This window comes from Meriones unguiculatus, chromosome 12 (genome assembly GCF_030254825.1).
Source record: "Meriones unguiculatus strain TT.TT164.6M chromosome 12, Bangor_MerUng_6.1, whole genome shotgun sequence".
NCBI classification, from domain to species: Eukaryota; Metazoa; Chordata; class Mammalia; order Rodentia; family Muridae; genus Meriones; species Meriones unguiculatus.
The window spans coordinates 96,764,362-96,786,666 of NC_083360.1; the positions used below are offsets into that span (position 1 = coordinate 96,764,362).

The 22,305-nt window shown below is 41.6% G+C and overlaps 1 protein-coding gene across 1 annotated transcript in view; it reads left to right on the top strand.

The window, feature by feature from the left end:
- The first annotated feature begins 13,869 nt into the window (after window positions 1–13,869).
- Window positions 13,870–22,305, top strand: part of Papolg (poly(A) polymerase gamma) — a 31,262-nt gene continuing 22,826 nt past the window's right edge. Inside the window, exons 1-3 of the mRNA XM_021626561.1 lie at window positions 13,870–14,125; window positions 17,377–17,538; window positions 18,816–18,882. Coding sequence (XP_021482236.1) covers window positions 14,109–14,125; window positions 17,377–17,538; window positions 18,816–18,882 — 246 coding nt within the window. The 5' untranslated portion in view covers window positions 13,870–14,108. The remainder of the gene's footprint in view (window positions 14,126–17,376; window positions 17,539–18,815; window positions 18,883–22,305) is intronic.

A 22,305-nucleotide genomic window follows, 5' to 3' on the forward strand; every position in this document is an offset into this window, starting at 1 on the left:
TCCTTGAAAACTTTGCAGGGTATAGCTGCTTGTGTCTTTAATCCCAGCACATGGGAGGCAGAAGCAGATGTATATCTGTGAGTTTGAGGCCAGCCTTGTCTATGTAGTGAGTTCTGGGACAGCCAAGGCTACATAGAGAGGCCCTGTCTTAGAAAGGAAGAAAGAAAGAGAGATAGAGGAAGGAAGGAAGGAAAGAAGGAAGGAAGGAAGGAAGGAAGGAAGGAAGGAAGGAAGGAAGGAAGGAAGGAAGGAAAGAAAAGAAAAAGAATAAAAGAAAGAGGAAAAAAAAGAAAATCACAAATAACCAAAACCCAATTGAGATGAAACAGACAACTGAAGACATCTTGGAGCCTTTAAAAGATTTGTGATTATAAAGTGCCTGATAAAGGAAACTGTAATGTCGGGACCCTCAGAGACCACCAGGAGATGACTCTATGCAAGAGCAAGAGAGCTTTATTATGAGAGCAATCTAACTCAGGACCCAGGTCTCACTGATGTAGCAGTAGAGAAGTGGGACCTCGAGCTCTGAGTGAGCAGGGTTTTTAAAGGGAAAGTCTCTGAGCAGGGGGTTTCCATGACAGCAAGCATGGGGGGGGCACATGTTTCCATGACAGCAAGTGGCGGGGGACCACGTCTTGACATTACAGGATTGGGTAAAAGTTAGAGGGGTGAGGTTACCTTCTCTGAGGCACATAATCACATGGCTATTCTTCTAAACTATATCTGAAACATTAGGGAGAATTTTCCCATCTGATTCCCAACCCATTCTCATTGATTATTGCCAGAGAGATTGTCTCTATTTTCTACGGAGCATTTGTTCTGTGATATTTCCTGGAGGCTGTTGCCAGGAGAGTTAACCTTGTTTTCTGCCAAGTGTACATTCTGTGATATTTCCTGGTACCTGAATTCAGCTCCCAGTCAAGATGGCTCTTTATTTCAAAATGGAGTTATACCAGGCTAACTTAAAACTCTTCAAAACTATCCATTCCAGAAGGTTCCACTGGAGAGTTCAACCACGTGTTTAAGGAATTAATACTAAATATACGCAAACTCTCCTACAACATAAAGCAAGATGGAATATTACACAATTTGAGGCTTCATGAATCTAGTGTTGCTGTGATACAAAGCCGAAGATGACATGAAAAAGGAAACAGTAGACAAGCATCTATTATTTCCCAGCAAAGGGCTGGACCATTGCTCCTTGGTTTAGAGTGCTGGCTGTCCTTTCAGAAGTCCTGGCTAAGCCTCCAGTTTTATGTGGCACTTGGGATCAAACTCAGGTCTCTCTTCTGTGTTTAAAAGTTTCAGCTGGAAAAGTGTAAAAGTAACTTTTATTGTCATCTCAGAGTCTAGTCCTGGAAGCTTCTAGCCTCCCTACAATCTAATCTAGGGCTAGAATGTGTTCAGCCTCTGAGACTTACTGTTGAATGAGCTCACTGTTTCTAGTTCTTTCTGAGCTCTGGCTGGCTGGCTCAACTCATCTGCTGTGGCTCAAACTTCTCTCCTGGTCAACTAATTCAATCAGTTTCTCCTGAATTGTTCTGCTTGACCTCAAACTAACTCTGTTCTAATTTTCTGACTCTTTCTCATTCTCTGGCTTGTTCTGTTTTCACCTCTGTCTAACTTGTTCTCTCTTCAACCTGTCTCTGTAAAACTTCCTCCTCCCTCCCTCATTCTCTGTGCTGCTCTATTAAGTAGCTCCCCTTTCCTCTTTTCTCATGAGAGTTGGTCTTATCCTGGTCTATCAAATCTTTCTCTGAGTCATCACTTTGTCTGCTACTCAATTAGACATCACTTTCAAACATGGATGCTTCCTTCTACAAATTAACTTTACGATCATTGCTTGGGATTAAGGGCGTGTACCACCATGATTGGATCTAAGCTTTTCTTTACCTGATACTTGCTCCATACTAGGCTGGCCTTGAACTCAGATCTGCTTACTTCTGTCTTCTGGATTAAAGGCATGTTTGTATTCCAGCCAGACCTAGAAGGGTCTTTAAATGTGGTCTCTTGCCAGATCAGCCATATTATGAAGATTTCTCCTCTACAGAGAAATCTTTCATATCATTGGTTAGGTTTATTCCTGGGGGGTTTTGAAGCTAGTATAAATAGGATTTCTTTATTTACCTGAAGAATTCATTACTGTATATAAAAAAGCTACTGATATTTGATTTTGTGTCCCACTACCTTACTTAAGGGTTTAATTATATCTGAGAACTTTCTGCAGTCTTTTAGACATAAGATCACATCATCTACAAATAGATAATTTGGCTTCTTCCTTTCTTTTACCTTTATTTTATTTCTTAGCTTAGGTAACTAGAGAATGAGTTTGTTTTTATATCTTAGCTAAGGTATATATTGAATGATTTCATTAAATGTGAAGGAGGATTGAATATATTAACAATACATATTAACTAATTTAGGTTACTTTGAAAAGTATAAAAATTCTTGGCTGAATTTTAAAAGTTGCCTGTGGTCTAAGAACCAAATATTCCAAGACTCATTCCCGGCTGTAATTTCACAGAGTTCTTAATTTTCTTCAGTAATTGCTTTTTCATTTACAAAAATGTTACTAATAATTTTAACCTGCAAAGTACTTTTCTCAAGGGAGTGTCATGGTTTGAGTGCAATTAATTTACTCTAAATTTTTAAACATAAACTTCTATTTTATGTTCACTAAAGTAAAGCACAGTATTAAAGCTAATTATTTCCTGAAAGTGATTAATTTTTAGAGTAATCAGCTCATTTAGTAACTTTACGAAATGGAGATTAAGCTGAAACTTATTCAGATAAAAATGATAGTTCCTCAGGGGCTCTCGGGATAGCTCAGCTGGAAGAGTGCTGCCAAGCCTGAAGACCTAGGGTCACTCATCATAATGTTTTTTAAACTATGCGTGTGTCTGTGTGTGTGTACACGTGTGTCTGTGTGAATATGCCATGGCACACGTATGGAGGTGGGTGGTTAACTCGTAGGAATCATTTTTCTCCTTCTACCATGTGGTCGTGTGGCTCAAACTCAGGTCATCAGGCTCCGGGAGCCATTTCACTAGCCCCTTAACATCATAACTAGCATTACATGTCATGAGGAAGTAGGGTAGGGGCAGACTTTAAAACACTGAAAAGTCAGTTCCTACACAAAAGTACAATTTAGTAATTATTGGTGTTCATTTCTCCTGTAAATTTCCTCAGAGAGCAGCTGGCATATATAGTCCAGCATAAAACCAAACAATTCACAACAAATACCACTAGATATAAGGAGATGCTCTTCACAGGGTATTTCTGTCTGACTTTAATATGTAAGACAAGATTTGGGCCATATTGCAATCTCAGTGGGGTTGACAGGAGAGAGTGCTCAGGCAGACTCTGGGCTCAAACAAGGTACCTTTGTTACCTCTGGTAAGTTTCCTTCCCAACTCTCCAGAGCATCTTTCAGAGTGTTCTAGTCAGGGTTCTCTAAAACATATTATACATATAATCAGATATATACATATGTATGACTTATTAGCATGGCACACAGGACGTGGGTCAGAAAGTCATGGATGGACCTTGTGGGTGTAGCTTCTGACATTATTAGAAAACACAGTCTTACAGTAAACTCCCTGATCCTCTGACTCTTACATTTTTTTTCTGCCGTCTCTTCCACAGAGTTCCCTGAGCCTTAGGTAAGGGAGGGTTTTGTAGCCCGTTAGGACTGGGCTCCAGAACTCTGCATCCTGGTTGGTTGTAGTTTTCTGTGATGCTCACCATTTGTTGCATCTCTTTTTATATGGACTGCCAGCAGGAAGCATGTTCCAGGTTTAGGGTAGGTCTTTTGACCTCAACTGATCTAGATTTAAGGGCCGTATTGTCATTTGAAATGATCCAGTGAAGAAACCCTGTCATAGCAGTGCCCGCTGCTTTGGGTTGATTGCACACATAGTAAAGTTGACAACTGAAATCAGCTGTCACAACAGGAAAGTGTGGGAGCGAGCATACTTGGTTAGCTAGCCAAGTGTCTGCTAGCTCTCCCAAGGAAGGGGTGATTTCTGCCATGTAGCACTTTTAAGCCGTCATCCACCTTCTTAACATATCTTTTCTTTGAATAAATATGTAATAATAATCATAAAATACAACCAGGCATGAGAGTTCATGACTGTAACCCCAGCACCCCATAAATGGAGGCAGAATAATCACAAGTTCAAGCCAGAAAGGGTTTTGGAGTTCCAAGGTCTACATGGTGAGTTTGAGGCCAGCTTGGGCTATTCAGGGAGATGGTATATGAAAAAGAGAAATTGGAGCCGGCAAGATGGCCCAACAGCAAAGATCTCTGCTGCTAGCCTGATAACTTCTGCCATTCCCAGCCTACATCACGGGGAGGAGAGAACCAGCTCCTTAAAGTTGTTCTCCGATCTCTGCATGGACACACCCACACATACACGCACACCCCTGATAAATAAATACATGTAACTTTAAAGGTATGCTATAGTAACAGGTAGAACAGCTGCTGAAATTCATAGTAACAAAAAGGAAAAGGGAGTGCTTAGAACAACCCCCACACACCTGCATCCTACAGGGAATTGAAGCATGTAGTTCAAGCAGTCTACAGCTTTATAAGATTCTTTTTCTGGGTTTTAAATAGTTCTTTGACTTTTTAGGCTTATGAATTTTTTGACTGCACATAGGTATGTGCCCCAGGTGTATGCCTGGCCTTCATGAGGTCAGAAGAGGGCAGCAGGTCCCCTGGAGCTGGAGCTGAATGAGCCACCATGTGGTGCTGGGAACGAAACCTGGGTCCTCTGTAAGAGCAGCCGGGGCTCTTGATATTCGGCTAGCTCTCTAGCTGTGATTTTTTTTTTTTTTAACACAGAGTATGTACGTATGTACCCATGGGTGGTCCTGAACTCACAGCAATCCTCCTGCCTTTGGCATTACAGGTGTGAGACAACATGCTTGGAAAAAAAATTGTTTTTGGATTATAGTATAAGTGTATAGGAGTGAACAAATACATTTATATAAACATAAAAGAGAACATTTATGTTACTAACAATCAAGTGAAGAAGTTGTAACCTGTGAAAAACTAGTTCACAGTTTGTGTTAATCAGTGTTACATCGCTGTGAAGAGACAGAGACACCGTGACCACGGCAAGACAGGAGACAGATAATGTCAAGTTTTCCCTTTACAGTTAATAACTATTTTTTTTTTCAGGCAGGTTCTTGGTATGCAGCCCAGCTTAGTCTCCAACTTGTAATGCCCCTGTCTCGGCCTCTTGAGTGTCAGGATTATAAGATGTATGCCACTATTTTAGTCTAGTAATGTTAATTTTAATAACTTGGTGAAGGTGGTAGGATCTTCTAGGCTTCTCAGCTACAAATCTATTTATTTGTCTAATTTGATATGTTCTGGGGTTGATTGGTTTTGCCTTTTGAGACAAGGTCTACTTCTATACACTAGGCTAGGTCTGAAGTTTGTTATGAGCCTCCTGCTGGATTACAGAGGTGAGCAGCTGTAAAGGCTGATCTTGTCAGCTTGATTGCAACCACTAAAAACCGACACAGAGCCAGTAGACACTCGTATGAGGGATTTCCTTGTTCAATTATTTGAAGATGAAAGACCTACAGTGGCCAGCGCTTCTCTCAGCAGCCCCGATAAAAGAAGGGAACTTCACCATTTGCCTCCTTCTTTCTTGCGGCAGAGGTCCTTTGTAGACGGTAGAAGCAGCTTCTCCGGATCCTAGAAAAGTCTGAGGAGCAGCTCTGCTGGCATCCTTCAGGTCTTGAGCATCAGATTTGTCTGCTGAGACAACCAGCCTTGAGGACGGCACCAGATTTTTGGCCTCTCCAGCGTGAGACAGACGTCTTGGACTACCCAGACAGCATCCCATAAGCCAATCTAATACACTCCTGTACCGACATTTATTCCACCAGTTCTGTTTCTTTAAAGAACTCTGACTTAGACAGAGGAACTGTGCCTGACAGGGGTTCTTTTTTTTTTCAATTATTTTTATTTTTATTAATTACAGTTTGTTCACTTTGTACCCCCCTGTACCTCCCTCACTCCTCCCCTCCCAATCCCACCCTCCCTTCCTCTTTCCCATCTGTGCCCCTCCCCCAGTCCACTGATAAGGGAGGTTCTCCAGGAGGAGACTTCCCTCTGATCCTAATCTATCAGGTCTCATCAGGAGTGGCTGCATTGTCTTCCTCTGTGGCCTGGTAAGGCTTCTCCCCCATCAGGGGGAAGTGATCAAAGAGCAGGCCAATCAGTTCCTGTCAGAGACAGTACCTACCCCCCATTAATATGGAGGCCACTTGGAACCTGAACTGCCATGGGCCACCTCTGTGCAGGGGTTCTAGGTTATCTCCATGAGTGGTCCTTGGCTGGAGCATCAGTCTCAGAAAAGACCCTTGTGCCCAGACTTTTTGGATCTGCTCTCCTTGTGGAGCTCCTGTCCTCTCTAGGTCTTACTATCTCCCACTTCTTTCAGAAGATTCCCTGCACTCTGCCCAAAGTTCTTATTATTTAATCCATGTTAATGACAGTTTTTCTTACCAAACTTAGCAGTATGTTTTAAGTTTCATTTATGGTTATTAATATATAGAAATTAAATCGATTATAATATATTAACCTGGTGGCTAACAATCTGGCTAGATTTTTTTAATTATTAGTATTTTAATTATTCTTTTAGTGTAACTCTCAATTATGAGTTTTTTTCCTCTCAATTGTAGTTCAGTAGAATCTATGGCTCAGGTTACAGTTGATTTTGCTTCCAGTTCTCTGTTCCTTTTCCAGACACTATGATTATGTAACAAATCGCCTACCAGTAAAGAGTCAAGAAAACAGTAATTCCTTTATCCCTCTGTTTCCTGTAGGTCAATAATCAATTCCAGAGCTGCCCAGCGAGGCAGTTCTACTCAGCCTCTGATGAGGATCCGCTCGGTTGAGGCTTCTATTTCAGCTGGTGATGCTGAGCCTTTTAGTTAGTACAAAAACACTCTGATGCCATGTGATGAAATCACAAACTAATGAACATCTCAGAACGTATCCCACCTGTGGTGGTTTGAAAGCAAATGGGTCCATGGACTCATTGGGAGTGGCACTGTTAGGAAGGGTGGCCTTGTTGGAGAAAGTGGTCACTGGGGGTGGACTTTGTGATCTCAGATGCTCAAGCCTTCCCCAACATATCATTCATTTCTTGCTACCTGCCAATTAGCCGCCTCTCCAGCATCATGTGTGCCCGCATGCCGCCATGCTTCTTGTCATGATGGTAGTGGCCGAAGTGTCTGAAACCGTAAGCCAGCCCCAATTAAATGTTTTCCTTTATAAGAGTTGCTGTGGTCACGGTGCCTCTTCACAGCAGTAAAACCCTAACCAAGACAGCATTGTTAAACAACTTGGCTCTCTTTATGTAGCTGTAGCAGCACCTCACAGGTACCACAGCTAGCTTGTTTGTCTCTACCATGACACTCACTCCCAACCAGTTCAGTCCCAAGTCTCCTCTGTTGTCCAACCCTGCCTCACAGCAGAGTATCCCTTCTTTATTCTCCGTGGACCCCACGCTCTGGGGTCCCCCAAGACCACCTCTCAGATACCCTTCCTAGCGCCTGTGACAGTAAAGAGAAAGTTTCGGTAAACTTAAGAAATGGGTGTCACACATCACCAAGGCTAGAGATACGCAGAAAAGCCGTGACACACTTGAGATAACCGGACAACTCCACAGCGCACCTTCATGCTAGTGTGCCAAGAAGATTCCTCCTCAGCGCCAGGAGCATCCGCACGGGACTGTGTGAAGAGCTAGCACATTGAGGAGGAAGCAATTCCTTGAGCAAAAACAGTAAAGGGCTGCATTTATAAACACAAAGGAGACAGCAAAGGTTATGATGCTGTGAGTCAGCGTTCTGTCGCCATGACAACACCTGAGACGGACGGTTTATAAGGAGGGAAGATTTATTCTGGCTTACAGTTTCAGAATTTTTAGTCAGTATATCTCCTTGACCTTGTTGCTTTGAACCTGTACCAAAATACTACCTTATAGAGGGAATGTATGAAAGGTGAGACCTTTTGCCCCTCAAAAGCCACTAAGCAAAGGGAAGAAGGTTCCCAAATCTTCAGTGGTATAACTAATTCCATCCTGAAGCTTTTAATTTCTTTCTTTAAAAAAAAAACCACTTTTTTCTTTCTTTCTTTCTTTCTTTCTCTTTTCATTCTCTTTTTTAAAAAATTCTTTTTATAAAATGTCTTAGTTAGGGTTTCTGTTGCTGTGAAGCGACACCATGACCATGGCAACACTTATAACAGAAAACATTTAATTGGGGCTGGCTGACAGTTCAGAGGTTTAGTCCACTGTCCTATGGTGGGAAGCATGGCAGCAGCCAGGAAGATATGATGCTAGAGAAGAAGCCAGGAGTTCTACAGATGGATCTGCAGGCAGCAGAAAGAGAGAGACACTGGTCTTGGTTTGAGCTTCTGAAACCTCAAAGCCCACCCCAAATGACACACTTCCTCCAACAAGTCCATACACACTCCAACAAGGCCAAACCTCCTAATCCTTGTCAAATAGTGTCACTCGTTAATGACCAACCATTCAAATATATGAGCCTATAGGGGCCATTCTTACTCAAAACATCTCACGAGTATTGCATTTATAGTACGTCCATCTCTCCCTCTTCCCTCCAGTTCCTTCATATCTACCCTACTCACTCTCAAATTCAGTCTCTTCTTTGTTGGTGGTGGTGGTGGGTTTTGGTTTTTGAGACATGGTCTTTATTTTTAGCCCTGGCTGTCCCAGGACTCAGTAATGTTGAGCAGGCCAGCCTCAAACAGCCAGCTCGGTCTCTTCTTCTTTAAGTGTTGCTACATATAAGCCACTGAGACCATTTAATGTTACTCTGAGGGTAACATTAGGGTTGGATGATGTATCAAGGTCCTGTTCCTAAAGAAAACATTGCTCTCTTTCAGCAACCATTAATCTCCTGTAGTTTACCAGGCATGGCAGTGCACAACTTGAATTAAAAAAAAAAAAAAAAAAAAAAACTTTTGACCAAAGCAGCTAAAAGAGAAAGAAGACCCAAATTAATAAAAATGAATTTGGGGCCTTGTGTGATTTCCCTCACCCACACTGGCAGGTCAACTGGTGTCCTTATGCAGGCCTGGTCTAGGAGGCCCTCTCTCACAGTCTTTCTGCAATGTTCCCTGGAGCTTAGGCATAGGGGTTATATTATAAATGTTGGGCCCCCCACAGTCAGTCATTTTCTGAATTTTGACCAGTTGTGGATTTCTGTAGTGGGTTCCATATGCTGAACCATCCCTGCAATCTTGATCATGGTGAATGACCTTTTTGATATGGGTGTGTCTGTTTGCAAGTATCTTATTAAGGATTTTTGCTTCTGTGTTCATCAGGGATGTTGACTGTAGCTCTCTCTCTCTCTCTCTCTCTCTCTCTCTCTCTCTCTCTCTCTTTCTGTGTGTGTGTGTGTATCTGGTTTTGTTACAGGAGTAGAACAGAGGTTGTTTCCTTCAGTTCAGAAAATTGTATCATGCACCAGTTAGAATAGCAACAAGCTCATGCTTCTGAGCGCTGAATAAGATTTCACCACATATATAAGCTGATTTGATTTCCTGGTTGTGAAAAATAGGTGTGGCACTAGTCCTTGTAAAACACTTCAGAAATGTCTGATTTATTTAAGGTGACATCTAAAATATTATGAAAAGTTTGACAAAGATGTATTTTCACAACAGCTTTTGTCAGAGCCAGAGTGACAGCTAAAGTCTTGGATGGCTTGTCTTTTTCTACAAGATAATCTGTATTAGAAAAAGCAACGGCAACCTGATCGACTCAGGAAATCAAAGTACTGAAGTTGCCAGTGACAGTGCAGTCAAGTGCTTAGAAGAAGGCTAGTTGAAAATGTAAATCCTTTTTCACTCATTAATCTCCAACTGCTGAAAACAAACAAAAAGCAAAATTAACAGGATTGTAAATCGAGCACGGAGTCTTGTGCTTGCCTTTTCAGGCCTGCTGAGAAGAGTGAGCTGATCAGAGCAAGTGAATTCGCTCAGAGCGCTGAGGCCAAGGCTGCCTCAAGTAGCACATAGCCAGTGTCTATTAGCCAGCCTGTTTCAGGAACAGGTGAATCCCATAATTAATCTTGGCCTCCATTTGGAGAGAAGCAAGCAATCTACCTCCCTGTCCTCTGAGTTTGTATGGTGATCCCCTGAGTTCTGGGGGAAAGTTTTCAAATTGGTGTAAAGACTTTTTCTGTTCATCCAAACACATGCAGGGGAAATAAACAGTAGGAAGGGGATCTGAATTCCTGAACTGTAGGCTGTTAAGACACCCCCCTGGAAAGCTGTTGATTGCTACCTTGCTTGGTTTGATGCATCTCACATCTCAACACACACAGCAAAGCCTCTGTTAATGAAATAAGGGTTTTTTGTGTTCGCCTTTAAACAGTTTCGTGTATTGTGGTCTGGCCTTAAATACTATAAAAATAAGGAAGACATGGGACTCCTGATCCTCCTGCCTCTACCTCCTAAGTGCTGGAATTACAGGCATGCACCATTTATGCCTGATGCTAGCAAGTTTTCTTTAATTAAAAAAACAAAATTACCCAGAGACTTCTGGAGCCTTACCTCACAAGCATAGACCAGGAAAAGCCAAAGATCTGACATTGGAAATCTTTTAAATACCTAACTCTTTCCACAGCAGGCTTTTGAGAGCTGTCAAGATGACATAGCAGGTGAAAGTGTTTGCCTGGTGACCTGAGTCCTATTCCTGGAACCCATATAAAGGTGGAAGGAGAGACTCCTCTCTACAAAGTTATCCTCGCAGTGTCACACCTGGACACACACAAGTAATACTTTTCTTTTAATTTTTTTCATATATTCCTTATTTTCTATAAATGTTTACTTTTTAATCAGTGGAGGCTAGAGAGATGGCTCAGTGGCTTAAAGCATGAACTGGTAAGAGAGGGGTTCCCAGCACCTTCACCAGGCAGCTCACAACCACCTCCAACTCCAGCTCCAGGGTGTCCTCGGCTCCTTCTGGCCTCCCCGGGCTCCTGCACACATGTGCACATAGCCTCACACAGACACACGCAGACACACATGAATAAAGGCAAAAAGATCTCTAGAAAACAGAACACAATAGACTTTTCAATCGTTCAAATTAGGTTCCTAGTTTTATATATTCTAGGTTCAGGAAAGTAAATAAACACCTGCCCTGACCTTCCTTTGTGCCTAATTTTTTTTTTTAAGTGGCATATTATGTGAACAAAGAACAGTCATCCCTTGGTATTAAGGAGCTAGTTTCAGGACCTCCCACTGGTTCCAACACTAATAGGTGTTCAAGTCCTCTCTATAAAATGGCGCCATATTTGCATATAATCTACAAACATCATCCCATTACTTTAAATTATCTATAGTTTAATTATAATGCTTAATGCAATATAAAACGTCATGTAAATAGTAAATAACAACAAAAATATCTAAGCTATTGCATGTAACCTGTGGCTATCCACCTGTATAATCTCTAGATTATTTAATTACTTCAAACAATGTAAATAGGGGCAGGAGAGATGGCTCAGTGGTTAAGTCTGCTCTTCTAGAGGTCTTGAGTTCAATTCCCAGCAACCACATGGTGGCTCACAGCCATCTATACTGGGGTCTGGTGTCCTGTTCTGGCATGTAGGTGTACATGCAGAGCACTCATACATTAAATAAAATAAAATAAATGTACAGATAAAATAGTGTTAAAAAAAAAAGAGACCAAACAATGTAAACAGTTTGAGGGAGCAGGACATAGTGAAACACACCTTTAATTCCAGCACTTAGAAGGCAGAGAGACAAGGCAGATCTCTGTGAGTTCAAGGCCAGTCTGATCTGTAATAATGAGTTCCAGAACAGCCAGAAATGCAAAGACCCCGTCTTTAACAAAAATAATTTATGGAATGAAAGGAAAAAGTGTACATCATCAGTGTGGATAGGATTTTATCCTGAATGACTTAACTACGAGGTTGGTTGAATCTGAAGACAGAGTTTGTGGATCTGGAGGGCTGACCACACCTCTACTGGCAGCAGGGAATTTCTATGAGAAATAAGAACTTCGCGTGCTAAAATTAAGTGCTGAATGAACTGGACAGTCAAATAAAATTAAACCACAGAAGGAGGTCTTTCCTCTTTGAGGAGACAATAAGCTGTGGGCGAAGGCAGGGGATGCCGGAACGTGCCCCCCGACCTTCACAATAAAGAAAAAAGGTGAAAGAAAGAGAGAGGAAGGCTTTCATGAACTGCAAGCCTGGGTGTCACTCCCCTTTCGGAAACTACCACTGGTGGCTGAGCGTAGTCACGTGACGTCCCTGTAGCAAAGTGTTCTTATTAGAGACACATATCAAAATGCTGTCGAAAGTTTAAAGTTGGGAGAATTAATAAGGCTCAGTAGATAAAGTGTGCCTCCAAACCTGAAGAACTAATCTTGACCCCTGAGACCCATATGTTGGAAAGGAAGAACAGGTGCCAGAAGTTATCCTCTGCCTTCCACATGAAAGCCAAAGCAAATGAAATTCATTCCTCTAAGGCAAAGTTCAAGGTTAACCTAAATTTTTGTTTTAAAGTTCTAGAGGTCACAAAGCTAGCAAATAACAAATGTGGGTCAACTTTTAATCAATTGAATCCTAGCTACTACTCCAGAGCCCCTGGAATATATTTTGTTTTCTCACCACCTACCAAAACCTCTGCTCTCAACTCCTGCTAACTTATACCGCATGACAGCTGGATCCCATCTGTATTTAAATACCCCGTGTATATATATTCTCATCCACTGGACAGTAAACTCTTGAGGGTACAAATCTCATTTCTGCAATGTGTGACACATCCTTCTGCAGCAGAAAAATATTGTTGGTGTCTGACGTTTTTCTCCACCTTGTGATAGGGCAATTCTGAACTTGATGAGGTCAAACAGGACATCTGCTTTTATGCATCAGAAAGAACATGGATGGGGGGGATACAAAGTGAATAAAGTATAATTAATAAGAGTTAAAAAAAGAATTCATTGGGCTACAAAGGAGATAAATTGTAATTAATAAAAATAAAAATAGAGTATTACAAATTAAAAAAAAGAAACAGCATGGAGCATGACAAGCTGACGGACCCGATTTTCAATAAGTACTTTGAATGAATAAATGAATAGTTCAGTAAGTTACCTCCTTTCTTGTGACTGAGTCACATTCCCCAAACAGGCATGTTTGACTCCCGTGGAAAAAGGACGTGGTTTGAAGTCACTTTTATTGTTTAAGATTTTAAAATTGGTCGCGATCTCCCTCGTTTTCACCCTCATAATCACGCAGAGCATGATTTTCACTGTTTGAAAATATGAGATGGGGGGTGGGGGATGGCCGGTGGTCTTGGGTTTACCCTATGGCGAACTAGTAACAATTATGTTGAGCTAAATGCCACAAAGTCATGTATCGGGACTTGGAGGCGGCACTGCAAGGGGGAAGGATACAAGTTAGACTCATCAATGTGTAAGCCTTCTCCCTGGAACGATTGTGTTAAAGTCGCACGTCCTTAGGTGTGACGCCGTGGAGACAAAAATCTTCTCACCGCGTACTGATTACGTCTATGACTTTAAGATGTGGGATAACGGCAGGGTTAGAGCGGCACTGGGGAAGGCGGTGGCATTTGCCAGATGCATTTTGGCAGAAACAAGGAAAACTTGACAAACAGTCTTCCCAAAGGTCTGGCTGGATCGACCGCCCCACCGACAGGGCGACCCGCCGCTCCGACAGACAGATAGACGCGTTTGCCGCGGGAGTGCTCGCTGAGGTGGGCGGGGCCCAGGCGCCCTAGCCGGGGGGCGTGGCCGGGGGCGGGCCCGGGGCTCCGGGGGCGGGGCCGCAGGCGGCGAGAGGCAGCCTGGGAAGCCGCGCCATATTGGCGGCCGCAGCGCTGTATTGTCATAAATAGAGCCGGTTTCGTGGTGTTTTCACTACTCGGTTGGATGCCTCGGCTGTAGAGAGTGGGAAAGTGAGCGAGCGAGCGAGCTACAAGCGAGCAAAGGGAAGTGGACAGAGGAAGGAAGAGAGGGCAAGAACAGGACCCCCGAGCGAAAGACACTCGCTGGAGAGGGACGCAGGAAGCGATGAAAGAGATGTCTGCGTAAGTGGGGGCGGCGGTTGAGGGCGAGGAGGAGAGAGGTGCGCCGAGATGGGCAGCCCCGCGGCGCCCGGCGCTGCGCCCCGCACCCTGCAAGCCGGCCGGGACCTCTGCTTCCGCTGCCCGCCGCTCCGCAAGGGCACCTCCCCTCCCCGCGGCTCACCTGGCCGCCCTGCGGGGATTCGGGGGTCGCCGTCAGCATCCCCGCCGCCCGCCTCTGAGGACGCCCCCAGACCAGGCTGAGGGGCAAAGGCGCGTGTGGCCGAGGAGAAAAACGGTCGGTCACTCTCCTGCCCCAGCCCTGTCTGAGCCCTCAGCTCCTGTCTGCATTGGCGCAAATACCATCCCCCTGCCTCCCCCTCCTCCTGGCCGGACCCGCTGTCTTCAGGTCTTCCGGAGGATGACCTAGCCCAACCCATAGGTTTGGGGTAGCTCTGTGAGAAAGGCTAACCCCCCTACCCCATTCCTTCCCACCGATCCACAGTATCTACCGGGCTGTCTCCCCTGCTCACACTTTGATAAGTCAGAAGCAGTTTCTGTACTTGCCAAGAATTTATTAGAGCTTCTTACCTTTCACTTTATCCGGAAATAATTTAAACGTACAGAAAAACAGAAACGTCATTTGTGTAGCCACCACCCGTTTCTCCCAAATAATAACATGGGATGTGTTCTTACCTTTCTAATCTTTCATCTTTCTTTGAAAGAAGTCAAGCATTCCAATACATCTCGCCTGTCCCTTCTCAGGTTCCATTCCCGTTGCTCTTCTGAGGCCCCAAAGTACTGAATTTGGTGTTCATTGTTACTGCGTTTTTAATGTTGATACAACCCATTCGTGTGCCCATAGCCCATTGTACTTGTTTTAACTGTTTCTAGGTGTAACACTTTTACTACTTTGCACACTGGTTCTTTAGAGCACGCTCTCTCTGACCTTTATGTTAATACTTTCATTTCTACTTATTTTTTGTTAACTAATGCATTCCATTTATAAACTCACCCCAATGTAGTCCTTTTAGTGACTATTTGGGGTTATTTAAAAGTTTTTTGTTTTTTTTTTTACAGAATGTCAATGTACATTCTATTTACCTATCTTGTGTACCTGCGGTAGACTTTCTGTAAGTCTTTACTTGTAAGTGAAATTCATAGGTTGAAGGGTATGTGGGGTATGTCCTTTACTTCCCCATTCTTCCACAACAGAGGTTTAGAACCCTAGGTTTTGAATTCAGAGTCCAGCAGAATCCTAAATAGCCAACTTTTTGAGGATACAAGTAAACTGAAACAAGGAATTCTATTGTCAGAGCTGAAGTAGTTATGGAGGGGAGAGGTGGGGAAGAGGTTTTGAACCTCAGGCCCTTGTATGTCAAATAGCACTTTTTGAAACCTGCCTCTCAGAGTTGCTGGTGGGATTGATTATGTGAAAATCCATCTGTGCCATGTATTTATCACACATAAACCTGCCCAGACAACCTTATCTCTCTTAGATATAAAAACAGTAAATCTTTAAGGAGCCAATAATAAGTGAAATAATTAATTGAAGTTTTGTTTGTTCTACAGCAAGATAAAAATGGGAGAGAAATTGAAGTTGGTTTTGACACTTTTATTTTTCATTAAGTCACTTCAAACGTATATAGGCTGTTGAGATGAAGTTTCACGTGGCTCAGAGTGGCCATGAGCTTGCTTCTGTCTCTGTCCCTGGACTGCTAGGATTAGTCTATGCCACCAAACCTGGCTAAGCCATCGTATCTTCTGTGTTACCCTTTCTTTCTCCCCATCTCGTAAAACCTCCAGCTGAAGAAGATGCTTTAGCTTGTGGACTTTGTAGTGTAAGCCACTGTTTGGTTAGTTTGTTTTCGGGGCCTCCACTAGATAAACACTGTCACTGATCTATGTCTCCCACCTCAAGCCAATGTGTTAAGCAGTTAAAATGCAAAAAGAATTAGCCACTGTTGTGTTTCTGTGTTTAAAATTATAGACTGACATATGTGATCAGTTTAAAGTAATTGGCATGTCTGTCACATTTGCTGATTATATAAATATGTACACTGCAATTAATTATTAATCACAGCTGTCCTGCGGTGCTGTAGAATATTGGAATTAATGCTAGAGCCAGGCATAGTAGCGCACACCTTTAATCCTAGCCCCATGAGTCAGAGGCCAGCCTGGTCTACATGGTGAGTTCCAGGACAGTTAGAGCTACACAGGAAGACCCTGTTTCAAAAAGAAAGAAATCCTAGTGTCAATTACACCTTTTTTTTGGTGAGGTGTTGCTATGTAGCCCAGGCTTTGAACTCAGATTCTTCTTGAAGGGATTACAGGCATGGGCTTCTCCATTAATTAACCTCTTTTTTTCCTCTGTTATTTTTTAAAGGACTAATTTACTCATTAAAAAACTGCCTCTTACTTTGAGATTACGTCTGACTGTTATAAATAGTTCTTTTTGCAAGTATGAAGAAAGGTGGTTAGCAGGTTAGGGTGTATGCTCATTTTTACTTTTGCAACAAACTTGACTCCACATCTTAGTCATAGATGTAGTCAGAAATTCTGTGGTGGTTTTACTCAAGATTGTAATTTTCTACTGGTTAAGGTCAATCACGTGTATCCTTTGAAAGACTACTTTTTTAATGTAAAGAATTTGACAACTATTCAGTGTGAAAATGGTTGCATTCTAGTCTAAAATGAAAATATTGAGTACAGTCACAAATGTTAGAACTGTAAACTCTGATCCGAGAGAAAGGTGTTTTGGAATGTAGGTTTCCCAAGGGTTAGCCTAGTTGTGATTTGTTTTTAAGGTTAGATTATATCCTAAGGACCTTATTATGATGGGATATTTTGTTCCTTTACTTGTAGGAAGACCGTTGTTTTTACTAAGAGCGTCTTTCAAGTGTTTAACTGTTTTTCAGAGATTCCGTAATCTAGATGGTACTTGACTCAGTCTTCAGGGAATAATGGAGGGGCCCTGGCATAGATCCCATTCAGGCTCTTTGCATTTGAACTGAGTGGTGTTGATACAGTTGTCTTGATGCCAACACACACTGCTTTGGGCCTGAAAAGACATCTTAAGCATGGAAGCTATATGAAAAACTCTTCATAAAGACAAAATACCCACCTTTTCTTTTGATTTTTTTTAAGTGACTTCTTTGGTAATGTTCCACAAACTTTAAGGTAGCTCAGATAACTTGAGTGGATTTAAGAGGTTCAGTGTGTCCATATGAAATGATACTTTAAATTTTTTCCATTGTTTCTTTTTTCTTAAACAGAAACACTATGCTGGACAGCCAGCGTCAACAAAAGCATTATGGAATTACCTCTCCAATTAGTTTGGCATGTCCTAAAGAAATTGATCATATTTATACACAGAAATTAATCGATGCCATGAAACCATTTGGAGTTTTTGAAGATGAGGAAGAATTAAACCACAGGTATGTCATTGAAACTATAAAATATTTTTTACAGTACACTTCTTAATCATTAACTCATACATCTTGAATGCCTAGTTATTCCTTCATAAGTATATAAAAATGCCCCCCCAAAAGAACAATCTTGGTTCTTTTGACTCGAATTTTTAATCTAGATTAGGAAAAGAGGCTAACAACCAGTCAGATTAGTACAATTTTAAACATGATTAGGTACTGGTGGGAAAATAAATTTGAGGGTAGAAGTCTTTAGAGAAGACCTCATTGGAAGGAAGGGAGCCATGTGGATGTATAAAGGAAGTGTTCTGGGCAGAAAGCCTAAGGCGAGTGTGTATATTGGTATATTTGAGAGATAGGAAGGAGCTCAAAGGATAAGGGCACCTTGTAAGGCACTGTAAGATTTTTGGAAATTGAAACCCATTAAAGTTTTGAGAAGAAGATTGGCATGATCTGACTCATGTTTTAGCAGTCACTCTGGCCATTGTTTTGGGAATAGTCTTAAGAGTGGTGGGGGTCAGGGGACAAGAGCAAATGCACAGAGACTAGTTAAAAGGTCATTATAACAACCTAGGTTGGAAAAAATGATACCTGAAACCTGAGGATGGCACTGGAAATTAGTATAGTCTAGATGTGTTAAAGGTAGGATTGTTTAATGACAAATAGAAACAATTCCCAAAGATGATTCCAAGGTTTTCAGTCTGCATCTTACTTGATGGACTTCCATCTTCTGGGGAGGACTGAGAAGGGAGCAAGTTTGGGAGAACCAAGATAGTTTTCGTGCTGTTCATAGGGTGCCTAAGCTCATTTTTTTTTTTTTTTTAATGTGGGTGTTTATGCCATTGGTTTTAAGTTTAATAATATCAAACTGCATTAGCTAAGTACTATTTCATAAAAATTAGCCAATAATTATCTATTTTAATTACACAAAAACCCATGAGTATCAGTGAGAAAGAATGCTAGTCTCTAGTGTGACACTGAGTTGATGTCATTCTATAGTAAAGCAGAGTTGACAGTTCTGTAGCCTCTAATTGAAGGGTACTTGGTGATTTATAGTAGGTTTTTAAAAACTTTGAAGACAACTCAAAGACCAAAATATTATTACAGTTATCATGTGTGACACTGAGATCTCTCGATGTGCTAGCAACAGCTATGATAGCATGAACATATATATAATGTGGATTTGACGTAGTGTCAACACAGATTCTACCTGTGTGTTTGTCTCTTTAATAGTATTTACCTTTTGCCTTAAAGTTTAAATCTGAAGTTCTCATTTTTTATTATAGGCTGGTTGTTCTTGGTAAATTGAACAATTTAGTAAAAGAATGGATTTCTGACATCAGTGAAAGTAAGGTAAGATTGAAACTGCATAGAATTCATTTTTTCATGTTTTAGTCATTCATTCTAACAGTGATGTATAAGAGTCAAATTATCTGAAATACTTTAAAATAGGCTCTGCATTTGTGTTTAGTAACTTTATACAGTATATGAATGCTTACTTTGTATCTTTGGAAGGATGCTTTTCACCTTGCTTGCAAAAGGCAGCTTTCTTTTTCTTTGTTGTGATTGTCTTTTTTGCAGAATGGTAGCATGTCCCAGGTTGAGCGCAAATGAAACACAGGTCAATACATTAGTTGACTTTCATATCTTACAACTATATCAAAAATCTTTATTAAGTATTTTACTTTAAATGGGTGTTTTAATTTTGTAGCTTTCCACTTTGACTTACAGTAAGTTAGCCATTAGTTTCTATATTGTACAACAGTAACCACAAAAAACAGACTGATATCTTTGGGAATAAAGCGGTCTAGACAGCTGGACCTGTAAGTAAATGAGGTTTTACCGCAGAGATCGCGAATCGTGGCTGCACGTCTATAAAAATGTCTGGTTTGACTCACATGTGCTGGGCCAGAATTCTCAGTGTCAGGAGATTTCACTAAAAAGCCAGACGTTAGACTCCTTACAAGGTGCCCATCTGGCAACACTGGCCTTGCTTTGGAGCACAGCACAAAGAGCCTTGGATGAGACTGGGTTCCTGCTCTGCAGTGCCTCTTAGGCCCCAGTATCTCTGTTTTCTCTGACTCGGTCTGCCCTTTATTAATTTCTGTGTTTCTTGTGTGGAATTCTCTTAATTGCACTTGCTTTGATCTTCCGACATAGAGGTTTGCAGATCCTGGTTTATAATTATGCAGTATTTTCCTTGTGGAACTTACCTAGTTTTTGTGCCTTAGAGGGTTTTGCATGGTGAATTGTTATTGTTGCGTGACTAGTTCATTGGCTAGGATGAGAGAGGGCAGGTTCAGCTAGGGGGTCAAAGGTTTTGTTAGTCACCTTCTTACTAACTCCTGAGAGACTACTTAGGAAGAAAAGGTTAAGCTAGCACATAGCGTTGGAGGGTCAGGTCCAGGTTCCGGTGATCAGATTGTTTTGAGTTGGGGTGGTGGTGACTGTCAGAGCCAGTGTTACAGCTCCACCTAGGAAATAACCAGTGTTATCCTACATAATCCCGTTGAAGGCACGCTTCCGTGACCTAGGAGCCTCCCACCGCCCAGAGTCCAGCCTCTTAGAGTCCATGGTGCCTCCGGTACTCGGCCATCCTAGGAACTAAGCTTGTCGTCATGGGCACCTCTGAGGAAACATTCACTGCTCATATCTAACCATTTGTCCAGTCACCAAGCGGCCCTAACTCTTGCAGTTTAAGTGGTTTTGTTTGTTCTTGAAATAGTCTTCTCTCTTCCCTTAACAGCACTCACTTTAAAGTAAATATCTCAGTGTATCTTACAGAGTTTCCTTAAGACTTTAGTCATTACATTTAGTCTAATCTTTATGTTATTTACTTTTGTTGCCAAACGGTGTCTGGCTCATTTCTGATCCATGAGGAGCATTATATCAGTAGCTAAGGTTGCTTCACAGGTTAAACTCTGTAGCTGAAATGCTGTCAGGAGTGTCGAAAAGTCAGTTATAACATCTATTGAGTAGATAAAGTAACCAAGTCATTGTATCAGTGTTATACTTTCATTCATGTATATTCTAATCTGGGAATAAGTAACTGAAAGTTTTAAGCTAAATCAAAGATTATTTGAACATTGTTGAGATACTCTAGTCAAAAACACAGCAAAAATAAATTTTAGTTAAATTCTGTGGCTGTGTAAAAAATATTTTATCCTGTAATTCAGCATATCACTTTCTCATAAAAATGCAGGGATCATATATATATATATATGAAAGAAATATATATATATATATATTTTTTTTTTTTATTTTTTTTTTGAGGCAGGGTCTCACTGTGTCACTCAGACTCTTTCAGAACACTCTATTGTAGCCCATGCCGGCCATGAACTCACAGAGATCCCCTGCCTTTGCCTTCCAAGTGCTGGGATTAAAGGTGAGCACCACCACACCCAGCAAGTCTTATCCTTCTTCAACATGGAAAAGTAAAATGAAAACTTGAAATGGCCTGGCCTATTTATCCTTTTTACTAATGTGAGTCATTAATGAATTTATTGACTCCTTTCCAGCTAAAGATTCTTGAAACACTAATATACCTTAAACAGGAACTAACTGTGTCTTGTACAGATAATTTTATTCAGGTTAGTCACTAGTAATCTGGAACTATGGTTGGGAAATAAAAGAACAGTAACAACTCGAGTTCTCACCTCTGACCAACTTAGTTACAGTTGAAGAGCTGAGAGTTACATACTAGAAATATGTCCCTGGAAAGAGAGCTCGGTTGATAGAGCGCTTACCGCACTAGCATGAGGCCCTGAAGTCAGATTCCCAGAGCCTGGTTAGAGATGGGTAGGTTGGTTGGTTGGTAGGTAGGTGGTGAGTAGGTTGGTAGGGAGGTTGGTAGGTAGATAGGTTGGTAGGTAGGCAGGCAGGCAGGTAAATAAACGAGTGTGGCACCATCCACCTTAACCTCAGCGCTGGGGAGGTGGAGACCTAAGGATCCTGTCAGCTAGTTGGCGAGCCAGCCTTAGCCAGTTAACAAGCTATGGGTTCAGTGAGAGACCCTGTCAAAAAAAGAGGAAAAGTGAAGAGTGATCAACAGAGATACTTGAGTTGACCTCTGACCCCATATACTCACACAAGAACACATGTACATACATCCACTACACACACAAGAAGTAAATGTAGTATAAAATAACTTAAAAATTGTAATGGCAGAGGAACACAAAGAAGAAGCTTATTACAGAGTTGAGGGTAAGCAGGGAATGCTTCATAGAAGGAAAAGGAACTGAACGTGAACTTAGCATGAATACTATCCACTCAATAATGGATAGTATTAAGATATTGATAGGATGAGCAAGCAAGCATTCAAGGCAGGGACAATGACAGATGACATGGCAAGAAGATTAAGTCATAAAATAAGGTGACAGTTTAAACTTGAGGAAAGGGAGAACATAGAAAGATTTTTAGTAGCAGGCTCCAAAATTATTACTTCAGTAGTTGAAGAAGAAGGCACTGGTGGTTAGCTGCATACAGGTGGCTCATGAAACAGAAAGGGTGAGTTTTTACCACCATGTAAGTAATAACTATTACAAACCGTAGAATAAGGGAAGTTGAGAAAGAAAGCAACATATGTGAGTAACATAAAATAAAAGTTAACAATCCAAAATTAGATACGGAAATGGTAGTGCTAGCCCACAATTCCAGCACTTGGGAGGTAGAGACTGGAAGAGGAAACCTTCATTTGAAGCCAGTCTGAGCAACAGGGAACCCTGTCTCAAACACAAACAAACTCAGCCATAAAAGAATAATAATGATACATTTGGA